Here is an 18,644-nt window from a genome sequence, read left to right on the forward strand (position 1 = left end):
TCTCTTGTGTGTGATCACCATTCTACCATATTTATGATGTGTTGTCTTTGCATTCTCTGTTAGTGGGCTGATAAACGAATAGAGAGAGATTATCTTTAATAGAATGGGCAATTTTCTGATTTGGGCAGAATCATGGGGCCATTGTATTTCCTGTTTATTAAGACTTCAGGCCCAGCACTGTGGCTCACGCCTACAATCCCAGCACTTTGGGAAGCAGAGGTGGCTGGATCACTTGAGATCAGGGGTTCGAGACCAGTCTGGCCAACATGGTGAAACCCTGTCTCTACCAAATATACAAAAATCAGCTGGGCATGGTGTGTGTGCCTGTAATCCCAGCTACTCAGGAGGCTGGGGTGGGAGAACTACTTGAACCCAGGAGGCAGAGGTTGTAGTGAGCCAAGATCACGCCATTGCACTCCAACCTGGGCGACAGAGCAAGACTCTGTCTCAAAATAAAGAGAGACTTCACTGATTAACTGCTTCATGCCTTCTGCCTGGGGATGACAGTGTCTTATCCAGCCCATCCAAATATTTGGTCTTATTGGCAAATGTAACTCTTTTGTGACAATGGATTTGTCATGCACAGTAGCTTGATACCACTAAATATTCAAGTCATCAAATGAATTACTCTTCTTTATTATTTCACATTCACCAAACATACTTGGCTTCCCAAAGCTTTCTTGCAGCCAGAGAATAAATGCCAGATAGGTAGGTATGGTTTTTGGTGTGTGTGTGTGTGTGTGTGTGTGTGTGTGTGTGTGTGTGTATATATACATATACTTTTTTTTTTTTTGAGACAGAGTCTCACTCTGTTGCCCAGGCTGGAGTTCAGTGGCGTGATCTTGGCTCACTGCAAGCCCCGCCACCCGGGTTCACGCCATTCTTCTGGCTCAGCCTCCCAAGTAGCTGGGACTACAGGTACCTGCCACGATGCCCTGCTAATTTTTTGTTTTCATATTTTTAGTAGAGATGGGTTTCACCTTGTTAGCCAGGATGGTCTCCATCTCTTGACCTCATGATCTGCTCACCTTGGCCTCCCAAAGCACTGGGATTACAGGCGTGAGCCACCGTGCCTGGCCTTTTGGTTTATATTTTAAGTCCCTCTCCATTTACAAAATTAGCCCTGGGACACCAAAAATACCAAGTTTCTGGACCTGTCAAGCTGGGCTAAGTCAATGTTATAAAGGTGGCCCTGTCTGAAGATCCTATTGCCTATCTTTCACCCAGATACGCCCTACAAACAAACACATTAATGTTCATTGGGGCAATGCATATTCTGTTTCTAAAAATGCAGCCAAGGAGCCAAGGTTCCCAGAGCCTTCCCAGGAAAGGAAATTGAGACAAGAGGAATTTAGACATCTAGGAGTTTTAATAAATATTGAGTGAATGGAAAATTTTACTTTGAGATATACATGGACAATCGTCATATTAAGCACGTTTTCTATCATCTGGCTGTTTCCATGAAGCAGGAAATGTCTGTGAGCAGACTCATCCTTCAGCAACTTGTTCAGATTTGCACCTGACCTCTTCTATACAACAGCTGCCAAGGAAACCTACATTGATTTCCTACCATGTATTTTTATCACAATGCAAGAGACAAGTAGCAGCATGTCAAAACTGCTCTCTGGAGGAAGTGATTATTATTATTTTTTATTTATTTTGCTTTCCCTGTAGTTCAAAACCCCTTTGGGTACTCTCCAGTGTGTTTTGAGATTGCTGACCCTTACTCTCTACTAAAGGTCACTGAGGTTGCTCCCCACAACATGCCACCTTCAAGTCCCTAGGGGTTTTGAGAATCCTAGGCATGCAGACCCGTGAACTCATTCCAGTCTGCAGCAGCTGAGAGAGAGCACCATGGAGAGTAAGGCAGAGCTGAGCGAAATGAGGACCTGCTGGACTCTGGTACAGCCAGGCTCGGGGGAGCCACATAATTAGTACAAACATTGTGTTGAGACACCTCTCCAGCTCTGTTTATTTTGCACATAAACCTAGCCATTAGGTTCAACAAACATTTGTTAAACATCTGTGCTGTGTCAGACCACATCCAAGGCATAAGGGCAATAAGGCAGTACTCTTTTACAGCTTTATAATTCACCAAAGCACTTTTTACATGTTTCATCTCAGTCAACTTTGTGAAATTAAACAGTGCACATATTAGTACTGTGTTTCCATCTTACAAATGGGAAGCTGAGAATCCAAAAGGTTGAGTCATTTACCTAGGGTTATACAGTTAATAATAAATGGATGTTCTGGAACAAAATCCAGGAATCTGATTTTTTATTAAATACTCTATTTGGCATTTAATTAAGTGTTTCAGTTCCTTGGTATGTGCAGGAGAGAGACACTACTTTCCTTGCTTATAATTGTTTATTGTGAGTGCCACAGAAAAGATGACCGATAGGGATTCATGTTAGTATTGCTTAATTCTAAGAGATAATTTTCATCTCTGACCATTTAATGGGTTTCCCCAGATTATATTTTTATTTGCATACAATTTACTTTGTTGAATCAGATTCTTTTCCAACAAAGTGAGTAAGATCTAAAATTTTGAATTGGAATATTTGGAATTTTTGAATGCCCAAAGTAGATATTTTCTGTTGCAAATACTTTGGCTCATGGTTTTATCCAATTTGGAAATGAATTCTACACTACCTTATATCCTATAATTATTTCTAATAATACTACAAATTCCTAGAGGAGAGTAACCATATCATGGCTCTGGGAGTGTGGCCAGGACTAACAATATTTGCTGAATGGAATTTAAATTATGGTTGACCTTGCTACTCCCTAAATGGGAAGCATTAGAACTAATTGTTAAGCATCAATCCAGAGCAAGGCAGACTTCTGTGAGAAATCTGCTTCTACCACTAATCTTGGGCAGGTTATATAAACCAACTAAGCCCCATGGCCCTCATTAGAAAATGGGGATGCTAATGCCCATCTCTAAAGCCCTTTATAAGAATTAAATGAGAAGCCTGGTATATGGTGAGAATATAATAAGTGGTAGGTCTTATTATCAAGACCACTTTCTTGGGTCTTTCGTGACGTCCTTCTGTCTTCTCCTATATTAATGTGATGTTTCTTTTCACTGTCACAAACTGAAAGATCAGAGTTCCAGAGCAAATTGCCCATGGAGCAGCCACCACAGAGGGCCTTGTGTTTGCTGAAAATAATTGAATAAGTATTTGCAATAGTGCTGACTGTATAATGGAGAGAGTTGATTCTTTTCTCAATTTTATTTTGTTTAGTGTTAACGTTGGTTGGTGAATAATGGCTACTTCAAATTAGATATTACTTTGAATAATTAGATTCCCTTTATAAAGCTATGATAATTTAATTACTGCTACAGGAAATCAAACTTTTTAAAGGGCATAAAATAGGACTCTGAATGCTTCAGATAGTTCTCTAAACTGGGTTTGTTAAATATTACCCGTATTTATCAGAGAGGCAAAATTAACCCCGGTTTTGAGGGATATAATAGCATTTAAGAATTCAATCAGATGATCTCTTCAGGCTAACAATGAGCAAAATAAAAACTAGAACACCTGCCATTTATGACCAAAATCTCAAGAGATAACTGTAATGCTAGATGCATAGTTTTGACACACTGAGTTTTTTAAAGCAAATTTTCATCTGCTTATGTTATTCCTAAAGCTGAGAATATTAAAGTATTTAAAAAGAGGTCTGCTTGTTTCTCTCATTATATAATTATGACAAAGAAAAAAGACCATCCTTTTGCAAACTTCTCAGCTTCCTCACTTCAATGGGTTTATTATTTGAGCAGAAATTGTAACTTACCAGGGAGATTGTAAACAGCATTCTCTGATTCTTTTTCCTATAACTTCTTTTTTTTTTTTTCCGTAAGCACATAGTACAGAACTTTTAGAAAAAAAATTTTTAGTTGTTATTTTTCTTTTTGTTTCTCATTGAAAAACCAAAAGCAGTGTGGGCAGGGGGCCATGCCACCTTCACCAAGGCTGGACTAAGAATGTGCCATCAGGGAGGACTCATAGCTATTGGAAGTTGGTCACACCCAAGGTTGTTGAACCCTAAACATGGGAATGTGGACAACTGGGCAATAAGAAATACGTAAATGTCTATTATGTGCCTAATTTTAGTCAGACTTGTATGGCTATTGCAGCATTTATGCATGGCGGTAATTCTCAGTCTAAAGAATAGCGCCTGGCACACAGTGGGTGCTCAGTAAATATCCGCCAAATAAACAATGCAGAGCTAAAGCAGGACAGCAATTATCATGCCTCAAAACAGGGGAGGTCTGAGTCACTTCCTGCCTGAGAAGCCAGAAGAGGGTTTTTCTCTCTGAAAGTACAGTAGTTGATTCCGAAGTAGGAACCAAATTAAGCAGAAACATTGATGCACATGACTTTAAAAACTGTTAAGTTTTCATTGTACTTTTTCTTCTCACAAAGGACTCTAGAATAATAGAATGTACAGATAAGGAAAGAGAAGAAATATGTTAAAAGAAACACTGCTATGGCACAGGTACATAATTTTTCAGATGATTATCTATGCATACCATATAATTAACATACATTTTTTTTCTTTTACAAAAACTGGAACCATACCATTTTGTAATTTTTTTGCTTTATCACCAGATAGTCCCTTGCCACATTATTTCAATAAGAATGTATATACCAGATGTATGTACATGAATTTATTTACTCACATCCCTGTTGCACGTTAAGAAAATACTGCAATGAACATGTGATACCCATCACAATAGAATACTTAATAGATTAAAGTGATCTCTCAACTATAAAGAACTTGCCTTAAGTTACTTTTCCTGAAGTAGCAATGGGACTGACCGTCATTCACTGGAGAGAGAAGAGGAGTCTGTGTCTGCCCAGGGCAGTGCTAACTGGCGGGTGAAGAAACAAAACCCAGGGTTCCCGGTACTTGAGCAACAGAGGACACATTGTTATCAGAAAATCAAGTTAATTTTTTGAAGCGGAAAAGAACTTTAGAAATAGGCAATTGTTATATCCTCAACTAACTCTTAAGGTTCCTGGAGAGGTTAAATGGGTTTTTTGTTTTGTGTTTTGAGACAGAGTCTTGCTCTGTCACCCAGGCTGGAGTGCAATGGTGTGATCTCAGCTCGCTGCAACCTCTGCCTCCCAGGTTCAAGCGATTCTCGTGCCTCAGCCTTCTGTGTAACTGGGATTACAGGCGTGTGCTGCCACGCCTGGCTAATTTTTGTAACTTTAGTAGAGACGGGGATTCTCCAGTAGAGATGTTGGCCAGGCTGGTCTCCAACTCCTGACCTCAAGTGATTCACTATCCTCGGCCTCCCAAAGTGCTGGGATTACAGGCATGAGCCACCGAGCCCAATCTAAATGTTTTTTGCTGAAGCTAAATTTTAGATGGCCTCTTAAATCTCCTCACCTTGTAATTTTGGTAGGTTTCTGCAACCACACAGAGGTTTAACACTTTTATAATTCAAGACTCTGGATAAATGGAACTTTGGTCCCCACAACCACATTCCAAGTTCAAGTGTGGCTAACCTATGCAAGTCTTTCAACAGCGTGCTCCTAACAGATTCTGCAGTCTTTAGCTCAAAATCCCCGTCCAAACCTAGAAAACATGCCAAGTGAAAGAAGCCAGACACAAAAAAACACATATTGAATGATTCCATTTATATAAAATGTCCAGAATAGGCAAATCCATAGAAACAGAATGTACATTAGTGGTTGCCAGGGGCTGAGAGAAAGGAAAATAGGAGTAACTGCTTAATAGGCATAGGGCTTCTTTTTGGGGTGATGAAAATACACAGTCCCTGACTTATGATGATTCAGTTTGCCTTAGGATGTTTCAACTTTACAATGGTGCGAAAGTGATACACATTCAGTAGAAACCATACTTCAAGTACCCATGCAATCACTCTGTTTTTCACATCCAGTACAGTATTCAATAAATTCCATGAGCAATTCCACACTTTTTTTTAATATAAAATGGACTTTGTATTAGACAATTTTGCTCAACTGTAGGCTAATGTAAATGTTTTACGCACATTTAAGGTAGGCTAGGCTAAACTACGATGTTCAGTAGATTAGGTGTAATAAATGATTTTTAACTTATTTATTGAGTTTTTTTTTTTTTGGAATGTAATCCCGTTGTAAATTGAGGAGCATCTGTATTCTATAATTAGATAGTGGTGATGGTTGCACAGTATTGTGATTAAACAATTGCTGAACTGCACACTTTAAAATGGTGAATTTTATGTCATGTGGATTTTATCTCAAGTGAATTAAAAAACAAAAAACTGTCCAGCCTATGTCAATGAAGATAAGAGACAGAACCACCAGATGGGTGAGTGGAGATTGCTTAAAGAGTAGCCCCATTGTGAGCTCTTCCTGGGGAGGACACACAGTACCTCCTGCAGAATACTCCCATTCTATACCTCCATTTCCAGCCAAGTAGAGGGAGCGTCCAGAGAAACATGCCACAAGTTGACACATGCCTCCTGGAGTTCAGAAAGCACAGGAGCTGGAGTCTGAGTTTTCCCTGAAAATATATCTCCATATAACGAAAGACACAGGATTGGGTGAGAGATCTGGTTCTATAAAAAATCTTAGGCAATTTACAAAAACCAACTGGAGGAGGCCAAGAGAACAGGATGCTGTAGGAGCTGAGTGCACTTCCATAGTTGCTGGGCAAAGGTATGTTTTTCTTGTGGGTTCAAGCTAAGTCACACTGTAAACATCCTATTAAGGGTGCTGCCCGCCAGAGTGAGGAGACGCCACAGGAAGCTCCTTATGCAGCAATCAGTGACCCAGTGAGCTCCATCTCCAAAGAACACTCAGCGTGCCTCACGCCAAAAACAGAGGCAACAAGGTATCTGCCAGTGCATCAATTCCACCTGATTACAGGGCGCAGGGTAGAATCAAAGGAGATAAAGAATGTGAAAGTCCTTCTTAGGACATAAAGTGCTATTGAAGTGTTAATTATTAGTAAAAATGACTTAGAATCATCAAACATGTGCTATCTCATATCTCTAATTCCTTAAATCTTTGATTATAACCTGAGAAATTATGGAAATCACAGGGCTAGAACTCCTGTGATTTCATCACCTCAAATTACTGCCTCAGGCAGAAGGTATTTCCAAACCCAGTTAGACACTCACATGACCACACACCCTTCTCAGTACACTAGATTCAGAATTATGTCAAGTGTCAAGCCACATTCTACTATCCCTTGGAGTCTTTACTGAATGGTCAAAACTACCAATGTATTATGTCATGTGGAAGAGGCCAGAGGAATATCTATCGCATCCTATTTTAAACTCCTAAGAAGGCAACTCAACCATCTGTCTTGGCAACCCATTCCAGGTTGGAACCACCCTGGCAGAAACGTCTCTCTTCTGTTCAATCTAAATCCTTCAAATAGAACCTCGAGATAATTGCATCCCATTTCATTTTCAAATAATTTGGAACACAGTTGTTTACCATCTGGGTTATAGGATTATATAATGTCACAGGGCTGTGGTGAGCAATAAATGAAATAATGCATGTAAAACGCATAGCTCAGTGTCTGGCATATAATAATGGCTCAGTACATATTTATTATCACCATCATTACATGTGTTAGTAGTCTGTCCGTCACAAGCGACATACTCACAAGTCAAAATAATTTAAGCTAAAAAGGGGGGTGGGGTGGAAAATATAATTAAAAAGGAAGTAAAAGTATGCAGTGGCCTTCAGGTACTACCAGATCCAGGACTCAAATAACATTTACAGGCTTCCTCTTTCTCTTTCTTCCCCTTCATTTTTAAGACAAGCTTTCAAAGCATAAAAGGCAGGACAGCAACCAGCAGATTCAGGTGGCGTAAACCGTTATCTTAACCACTTTGAATAGGTTCCCTGTTCATCAGTTCATTTATCAAAAATTTATTGAATGTGTTAAGCAGGGTTCTAGGAGCTGAGAATACAGTAATACCCAAAACAGATAAAACTGCTATCCTCTTGGAATTTATCTTCTAGTGAAAAGAGGGAATCTGTTAGAAGAAGGAGAAAGGATGCTAGAAAGATAAAAATGCTATCCTCCACAAAATAAGGTCACATCTTATACCTTAAGATCAACTATTACCTTTCTTTCCTCCCAGTTGGTAAACTCAATCTTTTTACAACCTTCTTCCCCCTCACAAACATGTGAAACCCCCCCAATCAGGTCTTCATAAATAGCCTTGTCTATGGATTTTGAGTGCATTTAGTTTACTTTTGCTGTGTAATCTCCGCATAATGTTTTTACAGTATGCCTGTAGTTATAACTTTCTTGTTTCAATTTTTTTGAATCACTTATTCTTTTTAGACTATTTTTGCATTAAATACAGGTCTTTCTTCTGCCTTCATGGTTTCCTTAAAATACTATGTTAATTAATTAGTAAAATCCTGCAAAAACCTGGTCATTTATTAGTCATTTAAAAAATATTCCTCCGAGCAATTTTAATTCTATTCCTCTGTATTAACTATCCAAACTCTATAAAATTGAAGGCCTGGAGACCAAGTTTTTTTGAGAACCCCAGGAAGTGTGGCCTAATACTAGAAAATCTCAACTTCTGCCTCTCCCCTTGAAGTGCACAGTGAGAAAGGCTTGCATGAAGCATTTTAGGCTGTGTTCTTATGATAAAATTCAACTTTTCATGAAATAAATTAATCTGCATCAAGTTGTTTTCATCTGAAAATGTCTAGATTTATTAGTGCTAGCTCGGCTTTAATCCACAAACAATTCCATTTAAATTAGGCGTTGTTCTAACAGATCTGCCTGACCACAACAATGACTCATGGACCGTGTAGGAAACAACTTTCACTAAGTTCCAGATTGCTCAAGTGAAAAGGTGAGCAGGGGAGGGGAGGAAGAGTTGGTTGTACTCATCATTTTTATCTATCCTGCCCCAACTGTTCTCTCAATTTGGTTGCTTTTCATTCCACTGTGGTTGGCATCTTTTGTCAGGGCAGTAATTTATTTCTTTTAATCCGGATATAATGGCCAAGAGGGCCATTTGGCTCACTCAAATCCCATCGTTAAAACTTATCTTGAAATTAAACAAAAATGGATTTTTAATCGTAGAGCTCATCAGCCTCATAGCCTCCACCTCATTTTTGAATGGCCTTGTTCGGCTTGCACCTTCTGTGCTTGCCAAACCAAAGCGCCCTGGTCGGCTGCAGCATCTCTGGAAGGGATGAAGAGCCTCCGCGCACACGCCCCTTACGTCCCTGTCCCGCAGGCGCCACGAGCACGCTTGCAAAAGACGCAGAGGTGGCGGAGACAAAGACAGAGGAAATGAGAGAGAAAGAGAAGAGGGAAAGGAAAAGAGAGAAAAAAGAAAAAGAAAAAAAGGTCTGCTCTGGGATTATTATTATTATTATTTGGGTTAATACCCTTATCTTTGCATTCCAGCCGGAAGGTCGGCTTCAAGCCTTCTTTCCTGCCCTCCTCCTTCTTGAATTGGACACCATCCCTGTTGCCGCCTCCTGAGTTAGGAAAGGGATAGAACTTTCCCAGGGAGGTGAGGGGTGTCCCCGAGGCGATTTCTCCGGTTACTTCCTCCCGGCAGAGATCCCTGTGGAGAGGAAACGTCCCCGACTTCCCTCCCCGCGACCTCCTCCCCAGATGCGAGCGGAGACGTCAGGCTGCTTCTGGGTTTATTTTGTAAACCCAGACAGTCAACTGCACTGGGCGCCGGGAAAGCCTCCTTGGCCCTCGCCCCAAAGCAAAGCTCTAAGAGGTCCGGGGACTCTGGCCTGGGTGGGGAGAGAGACGTGACCTGTGCGGCCGCCGCGAAATGGGTCTCCAAAGGTGAGACCCCTCCCTCAGTGGTTGGGCGTGTCCCCTTTAGCCTTCCTGGACCCCGTTACTGCCCGGCTTGGAGCTGGACGAAGGCACGTAATTGGTAGGCGAGTGGGTTGGGGCGTCTTGACCCTAGGACGAGAGTCTGGGCCTCTGGTGTGGACCCCTGCCTCCTTCCCGCTCTGCGCGGCCGTTCTAGAGGTCCGGGTGGGCGCTGGAGGAGGAAGGCGGGTGCAGGCGGCGGGGCCGCGGGGCGGTATGAGGGGGCGCCGGCCGCCTCTCGGATTGGCTGCGCCGCCGCCCCCTCCGCACCGCGCGCCCCCCACCACGCGCCCAGCCGGCTCCCTCCCGCAGGCTGCGAGCTGCTGCCCGCAGGAGGCAGGACGCGCAGGGGTGGGACCGGCCCCCCAGCCCCTCTCCCGGACCCGGGCGCGCGGGAACCCCGGGTCCTGCAGCCTCCCGAGTGCGGAGAGGCGGAGCCGCCCGCTGCCGCCCAGCTGCCTGCGCCCCCTCCCGCGGCCCCGGCTCCGGGAGCGGGGCGCCCCGCGCACGGGCACACGGCGGCCAGAGCGCCGAGGCGGTACCTTCAGCCTGCAATGAGAGGAGCCCGGGAGAGCCCCCGGGAGCCAGCGAAGAGCTTGGCTGCTGCGTCCAGGGCTGCTGCTGCCGCTGCGGCTGCTTGAAACTCCTCAAAGTTGAGAGCCGGCGAGAGGCTGCCGCCCGCCGGGAGCCGGAGGGAAAGGAAGTCGGAAGGTGCAAGAGTGACGGACACGGACAGACGGACGCGCAGACCTTCGGAAGGCACCGCGTAGGCAGCCTCCCCGGAGCCCGCGAGGCTCCCCAGCTCCGTGAGTTGTTTTATGGATGGGTGGTTGCTAAGTATTTCCGTTTAATTGTTTGTAGGCTACGTTTGCGTATAGTTGTGTTTGTTGGAGGGAGTTAAAAAACAACAACAACGCAGGATGCACCTTAGGAAAAAATTGAGTTTCTGATGGTGGGTGAGACGGTGGTATGGAGAGAATGTGACTAAATTTTTACAAGCAGGACTAACCCAGGAAAGACGAAAGAATACATTTAACAGTGAAGAGGCAACACAGAGCTCCCTATTGTGAAATAAAATCCATTTCAAAAGTTATTGGAAAGAAAGTGAGGTATGGCTCTTATGGGTTAACTAGTGGTAGTCAGTTTCTGCTTTTTACTCCCTCTGAAATATTAATTGTTTGCCAGGTTCACTGGTGGGAGTCTGAGCCGGTGGAAAAGACACCGGGAAGAGACTCAGAGGCGACCATAATGTCGTTACGTGTACACACTCTGCCCACCCTGCTTGGAGCCGTCAGACCGGGCTGCAGGGAGCTGCTGTGTTTGCTGATGATCACAGTGACTGTGGGCCCTGGCGCCTCTGGAGTGTGCCCCACCGCTTGCATCTGTGCCACTGACATCGTCAGCTGCACCAACAAAAACCTGTCCAAGGTGCCTGGGAACCTTTTCAGACTGATTAAGAGACTGGACCTGAGTTATAACAGAATTGGGCTTCTGGATTCTGAGTGGATTCCAGTATCATTTGCAAAGCTGAACACCCTAATTCTTCGTCATAACAACATCACCAGCATTTCCACGGGCAGTTTTTCCACAACTCCAAATTTGAAGTGTCTTGACTTATCGTCCAATAAACTGAAGACAGTGAAAAATGCTGTATTCCAAGAGTTGAAGGTTCTGGAAGTGCTTCTGCTTTACAACAATCACATATCCTATCTCGATCCTTCAGCATTTGGAGGGCTGTCCCAGTTGCAGAAACTCTACTTAAGTGGAAATTTTCTCACACAGTTTCCAATGGATTTGTATGTTGGAAGGTTCAAGCTGCCAGAACTGATGTTTTTAGATGTTTCTTATAACCGAATTCCTTCCATGCCAATGCACCATATAAATTTAGTGCCAGGAAAACAACTGAGAGGTATCTACCTTCATGGAAACCCATTTGTCTGTGACTGTTCCCTGTATTCCTTGCTGGTCTTTTGGTATCGTAGGCACTTTAGCTCAGTGATGGATTTTAAGAACGATTACACCTGTCGCCTGTGGTCTGACTCCAGGCACTCGCGTCAGGTACTTCTGCTCCAGGATAGCTTTATGAATTGCTCTGACAGCATCATCAATGGTTCCTTTCGTGCGCTTGGCTTTATTCATGAGGCTCAGGTCGGGGAAAGACTGATTGTCCACTGTGACAGCAAGACGGGTAATGCAAATACCGATTTCATCTGGATGGGTCCAGATAACAGACTGCTAGAGCCAGATAAGGAGATGGAAAACTTTCACGTGTTTCACAATGGAAGTCTGGTTATAGAAAGCCCTCGTTTTGAGGATGCTGGAGTGTATTCTTGTATCGCAATGAATAAGCAACGCCTGTTAAATGAAACTGTGGACGTCACAATAAATGTGAGCAATTTCACTGTAAGCAGATCCCATGCTCATGAGGCATTTAACACAGCTTTTACCACTCTTGCTGCTTGCGTGGCCAGTATCGTTTTGGTACTTTTATACCTCTATCTGACTCCATGTCCCTGCAAGTGTAAAACCAAGAGACAGAAAAATATGCTACACCAAAGCAATGCCCATTCATCGATTCTCAGTCCTGGCCCTGCTGGTGATGCCTCCGCTGATGAACGGAAGGCAGGTGCAGGTAAAAGAGTGGTGTTTTTGGAACCCCTGAAGGATACTGCAGCAGGTCAGAACGGGAAAGTCAGGCTCTTTCCCAGCGAGGCAGTGATAGCTGAGGGCATCCTAAAGTCCACGAGGGGGAAATCTGACTCAGATTCAGTCAATTCAGTGTTTTCTGACACACCTTTTGTGGCGTCCACTTAATTTGTGCCTATATTTGTATGATGTCATAATTTAATCTCTTCATATTTAACTTTGTGTGTGGTCTGCAAAATAAACAACAGGACAGAAATTGTGTTGTTTTGTTCTTTGAAATACAACCAAATGGTCTCTTAAAATGATTGGTAGGAAATGAGGTAAAGCACTTTAGTTCCTCAGTCTGCCAGAGAAAGATGGGGTTGTTTTCCAAAGTTTAAGTTCTAGATAACAATATCTTAGTCTTTAGCACTATTGATAATTTCAGAGCAGGCCCAGATGTGATATGACTCCCATTGTCCCTTTATTTAGGATATTGAAAGAAAAAATAAACTTTATGTATTAGTGTCCTTTAAAAATAGACTTTGCTAACTTACTAGTACCAAAGTTGAGTTATTTTAAAGAAAAACACTAGTGTTCAATTTCATTTTTAAAAGATGTAGAAAGAAGCATCAAGCATCAATTATAAAGCCTAAAGCAAAGTTAGATTTGGGGATTATTCAGCCAAAATTACCATTTCAGACCACAATGAAGAGACTACACTGATAAAATGTACTGGATAATGCCATATCCTATATGATGTTATAGAAACAGTGCAAGGAAAGTACATTTGTTCGCCTGTCTTTTCATTTTGTACATTCTTTCCATTCTGTATCCTTGTACAAAAGATCTCATTGAAAATTTAAAGTCATCATAATTTGTTGCCATAAATATGTAAGTGTCAATACCAAAATGTCTGAGTGACTTCTTAAATCCCTGTACTAGCAAACTAATATTGGTTCATGTGGCTTGTGTATATGTAAATCTTAAATTATGTGAACTATTAAATAGACACTACTGCACTGTGCTTTGGACATTTGAATTAATGTAAATATATGTAATCTGTGACTTGATGTTTTGTTTTATTTGGCTATTTAAAAACAAATCTAAAGTGTTTTATGTTATCAGATTATGCTATTTTGTATAAAGCACCACCGACAGCAAATCTCTCCAAAATTCTAATAGTAAAGTTGATTTTTTTAAAGGGGGAGGGGAAGGCTTGAATGTGTTCTAGATCAATTTACACCTTGTGTATGACGTTTTACTCTGATATCATTACGCACTTTAACCAGATCCAGAAAACACTTAAACTCTTAATTTGCAACAAGTGAGAGCCCGGGGACCTCCTTATTATCCTGTCTCTGCTTTGAGGCAATCAAGTGCCCCCTCTCTGAACCTAGGTTCCCTCAGCTGTAAAACAAAGGTTTCAGACCAGATGGTGTTTAAGGTTTCTCCCCATACACCCCATCACTCCCCATACTGGAATGAATGATCTCTTGGTGGTCTTAGCATCATCACAGGCCTATACTTGCTTTCTGAAACTATCACATACTGAAGGAATGCAGAATGGGATTAAGATGACTAGCACAGCAGTGTATAGCTTAAAGGGATGTTCCACATCATCCCTCCAGCTCCTCCTCTTTTCTCGGGGACAAATGAGGCCCAGAGAGAATACTTTGTAAGGTCAAACAGTGGCAGGGATAGAAGGAGAGCTAGAGTTTAGCATTCTCCCTGGTGAAGATCAGAGGTCCAAAGAAACTTTCGACTCCTTTTCAAGGGATGGGCATAAAAAGTGATCAAAACATGGCAAAGGAGAATCAAAGATTGATTCTCCTGGGGCTAAGAAAGAAGATAATTTTTAAAGGATGGGAGTGGGCGCAGTGAAAAATATTGCAGATAAGTAGATAAGGATGGAAGATCAACCACTGACTTTGGCAGTAATGGTTTTCTGTGAACAAATCAGTAATAATAATAGTAATAACGATAATAATGGATGCATGGTGAGGGTTCCCTAAATGCCATGTGGGGCTTTCAGTGGCAGACTAGGGAGCGGGAAGTTAAGGAACAAGTAGCCAGGAGGTGTCCTTTTAGGGAACAGTATGTAGACCTGCTGCTCGGTAGCATTGAAAAGTCCTTATTGGATGGTGTTTAAAAATTACTGGCCTTGCCCCTTAAACACCAGCCTCACCCTTTAGACAATATCCTTCAGAGTCAAAGATGTTACAAGCAAGCATTTTATTCTGCTTACTGCCATTAAAATAATTAGGAAGAATTCTGTGATTTGTGTGACCTTGGAAATCATCACCTCTTCTTACTGTATAGAAACATAGACTCAAGAGATGCTGTGATTTGTTTAGGATCATACAGCTAGCCTGGACACAAGGAAAACCTCTTGATCCATGAAAGCTCTCCAGCAATGGAAAGGGCTGCCACAAGGGGCCATGAATACTCCAGGAATGTTTTATAGAGCTGGGACCATCCTCTGACAAGGAAGTTGGAGAGAGGATCCCTGAATTAAATCTTTTTCAGAAGGGATCTCTAAGGTTCTTCCATTCTTCAAATCCTTGATCCAATGAAAGTAAGTGTTGCATTTGGCAGGGAAATATGGACAGTGCTAGGAGTAGGGAATGGCTTTCTGGCAAAAGGATAGGATGAGCTGAGATAGAAACTAAGTTACTTATAACCAAAACAAACAAACAAAAAACGAAAGAAAATCCCAAATACTGAAAAGCAAAGCTGTATTTTGAGCAAAAGTAGGAAGGAATGTTGATTTAAAAAAGTAAGAAACTGAATGTTATAATGTAGACTTTTAAGTTCTTGGATGTATCAATTTTTTGATAGGAGCCTGATCACATATATTTTAAATATAGGAACAAAAGTAATTTATCCTTTTACAATTTATCTCACTGAGACCTTTTATATAATTTTCTTTCCAAGTAATAATCTAGATTTATGTAACTGAGTTTTTTTTTTAAGCCACTTAGTATTTTTTATTATATAGTTGTGAGAGGTGGAAACTCACTGGGTAAATCAATCAAAGTTATAGAAGTGAAATTTTCCAAGGCTTAGGGTATTTTTTATTTTAATAAAGACATTGGGTCCACTATTCCCTATACACATATGATAATATATTCTATAGTTGTGAGTTAAAATTTTAAAGACACTTTCAAGATCTAGAATCTGAAAGAAGCACCTAAAAGATTTTCTTATTTATAATTAATTTCTGCATTAGTCCTCACTGTTCAGTCTAGAGACATTAAAATATATTCATTTTTTAGCTTTAATTGCTTGAATTATTTGCACAGAAAAATGTTTTTATATTTTTAAATAAACATTTTCCTAACATTAATCAAAAGGGACGTAGATGAAACTTATGGGGATGGAAACATAAGAAGAACAGGAAGACACATTACCAGTTCAAATTCTGAAAAGATATTTGATTTGGGATCATCCTGCGAAGCACTATTTAAACAGGATACAGCCAAAGCATCCTACAGCATCATCGCTTTTCCTTTGCCATAACTGCTACTAGCTTGGTGTCGCCTTCCAGTGGCATCTAGTTTACCAAATGATCTAGCAGTAAGTTCAAAACTGGGTTTCTCAGTAGACTCTCAGGGAAAAGTTAAAGAAGCAGGAGTTTCCAGCAGCTACCCCCTGCACACTTCTCAACCAGAGATTCGGATTCAAGATGTTTGGGATAAGGTCTGCCCAACTGCTTTTTTTTTTTTTTTTTTTTTTCTAATTTACTGTGCCATTCTGATTCTACCTATTCTGATTCTACCTATTGTGATGAAACATCCTGAAATGGCACCATAGCAAATTGTGTATTTGAGGCTTTGTCAAAATACATTCCTCTTACTTGCTAATGCATTTATTAATAAAAAGAAGAATCTTAGCCCTCTAAAAATATTCTCACATACTAGAAAAACAGAAGAGTTTGATTCATGGACACTAAATGAAACATAGAGTAAACTGGTTGTAATTTATGACTTATATTTTTCTAAACTGGGGAACATGGAATAATTACTTTGAGATGACTGTATCCCTGATTCTTTCATCTGTTAAAACTGTTTCTAGTTTGAAGCAGCTACAACAGATTGGGTTCCTAACAATGAGCTTTGGAGCTTTCAAACTTGATTAGATTATAGTAACATGAGGACATAGTCCATGGATGTTTGAGTGCAGATTTCGTCTACAGAGAAGCAAACTCTTTGCTTCTCCAAAGTATTAGAAGAATAGTTTTTAAAGAAAGCAAAAGATTCTTTTCGTGATTCTCTCATTCCTCCCTGCCCAAGAGCCAGCCCCCTGATTCATGACTATAATATGAAAGTTAGTGTGGAAAATGATAATTAATTTGCCCTTGCAAGTATTATTGGATGGTAATATATAAAAAGTAGAACTAAAAAGTATTATAATAACCTCTTGAATAATTTAGAGGACTGCTTAAGCGGCCATTGTTGCTTGTGGATAGATGCCAGGGAAAGAAGCTCTTTTACAATAAGGACCAGAGTATAGAAAAATAGGCATTTTGTCAATTGTAAAATGTGCATATGACATTTATACTGGTTTTAATTTATTAAGCACCTACTAAATACCAGGGACACTGTGTGAGATAGTTTTTATTTATTATCATTCCTTGTTATAGTAGCCTTAAAAGATGGGAAATATTACTCTGTTACAGATGGCAGAAAACAACTCAGAAAGGATAAATCGTTTTCCCAGGTGACTGAGTTAATAAGCTGTTTTTATCATGATAATTATTTTAAAAATATCTCTCCATAGTACTCACATAGACGTTTAACCAATAGAATGACTTTGTAAAGCATGGGTGAGAAGCAAGTTCTCTATAAATGTAAGAGCTGAATGAACTAATGCTCGCAGCAAGTCTGGGGAGAACAGAAATGGAAGGTCAGGGGATTATAAATCATAATAAAGGTGAACATGTTTTTTTCCCCTATAAAATACAATGTGTTACTAGTAGCAAAATTTGAAATCTACCTAAGAAGATACGAGCTTGGTAAACTATTGGCTCCAGCCTATTGGCTCTTTGTAGTCCAGTTGCACTTCACACATGAAATTGCCTAATATGCAAAACAAATATCTGCTTTATCATTATAAACAATATGTCAAAATATTGAAATGAATAAGTGTTTAATTTCAGTATTTTTAAATTCAAAAATGACCCGAATTTATGGGTAAACGTTCTATTTGAGGGAATATCAGAGAATTTGTTTTCAATTTCTAGGAAAGTGGCAGAGACAAGTCAGACCCCATGGGAGAATTTTCCAACTAATTTAAAAAATAGATTTCTCAAGATAATTTTAAAATTATTTCACAAGGTAGCCTCACTAGCTTACTTGATTAAACTTCCCTATGAGATCAGCAGAGTGTCAAATATATTTGTAGAAAATTTTTGTTGTGTCCACATGATCTTAGGGTCATGGAGTCAAGAATCTAGGATCAAGGGTGATCACTTTGGTGATGAATGGCTAGTAGTAACCCAGAGAAGATTATTGGGCATTGCTAGACACTGCCATAAATGATGTATAATAACCACTTTCTCCTCTTAAAGGAGATTACAGTACAACTGAGAGTAAACAAATAAACCTATTAAGAAATCAGAGTTAATCTATTTGTAACTATAATGGCCAGTAGGAGGTGAGAAGGGAATATGCTCAGAGATCTGGTTTTAACCAACTGGGCTAATGTGGTACAGGTTTACATACTACATAACCATCCCACAAATGCCGCAAATATTACCTTAGCTAGGATCTTGACTTGCAGCTAGCTGATGTTTTAGGGTTATACATTATCATTCTTAATCAAATCCAGAGGAGACAGGGACCTTAAAATTTTGCACTGGTCCTCTATCTATACGCACAGCCCTCACCTCCATACAGTTAGGCTGAAGCATTTTAAATGTGTGTGTCCTAGCCATGCCATACAAAATATGAATAAAACCGATAATAACATTTCTTATGTGTAAGCGCCATGCTAATGGCTTTTTATATTTTATCTCCTATCTGTGAGGAGGATATTGTTTTTATGTCCATTTTACTAATGGAGACACTGAGGCTTAGTAATATTACGTGATTTGCCCAAAGAGCATGTAGTAAAGGAGTCAGGATTTAAACCCAGTTGTCTGGATTCAGAACCCAGTCTTTTCATGTCTA

At 40.7% G+C, this 18,644-nt stretch overlaps 1 protein-coding gene across 5 annotated transcripts; it reads left to right on the top strand.

Moving 5' to 3' along the window:
- The first annotated feature begins 10,153 nt into the window (after positions 1-10,153).
- On the top strand, positions 10,154-13,498 carry LOC105470076 (adhesion molecule with Ig like domain 2). 5 transcript variants are annotated; one of them, XM_011721816.3, is made up of 3 exons: positions 10,154-10,652; positions 10,849-10,955; positions 11,032-13,498. In XM_011721816.3, the coding sequence occupies exon 3, from the start codon at positions 11,095-11,097 to the stop codon at positions 12,658-12,660; it is 1,566 nt and encodes a 521-aa protein (XP_011720118.1). In that variant the 5' UTR covers positions 10,154-10,652; positions 10,849-10,955; positions 11,032-11,094; the 3' UTR covers positions 12,661-13,498. The 5 variants fall into 5 exon arrangements, with proteins under 5 accessions (XP_011720118.1, XP_011720120.1, XP_011720121.1 ...); XM_011721818.3 differs by having other exon boundaries at positions 10,162-10,652; positions 10,849-10,950; XM_011721819.3 differs by lacking the exon at positions 10,849-10,955 and having other exon boundaries at positions 10,162-10,652.
- Positions 13,499-18,644: the final 5,146 nt, after the last annotated feature.

The sequence above is a fragment of the Macaca nemestrina genome, chromosome 10, assembly GCF_043159975.1.
Source record: "Macaca nemestrina isolate mMacNem1 chromosome 10, mMacNem.hap1, whole genome shotgun sequence".
Taxonomy (NCBI): Eukaryota; Metazoa; Chordata; class Mammalia; order Primates; family Cercopithecidae; genus Macaca; species Macaca nemestrina.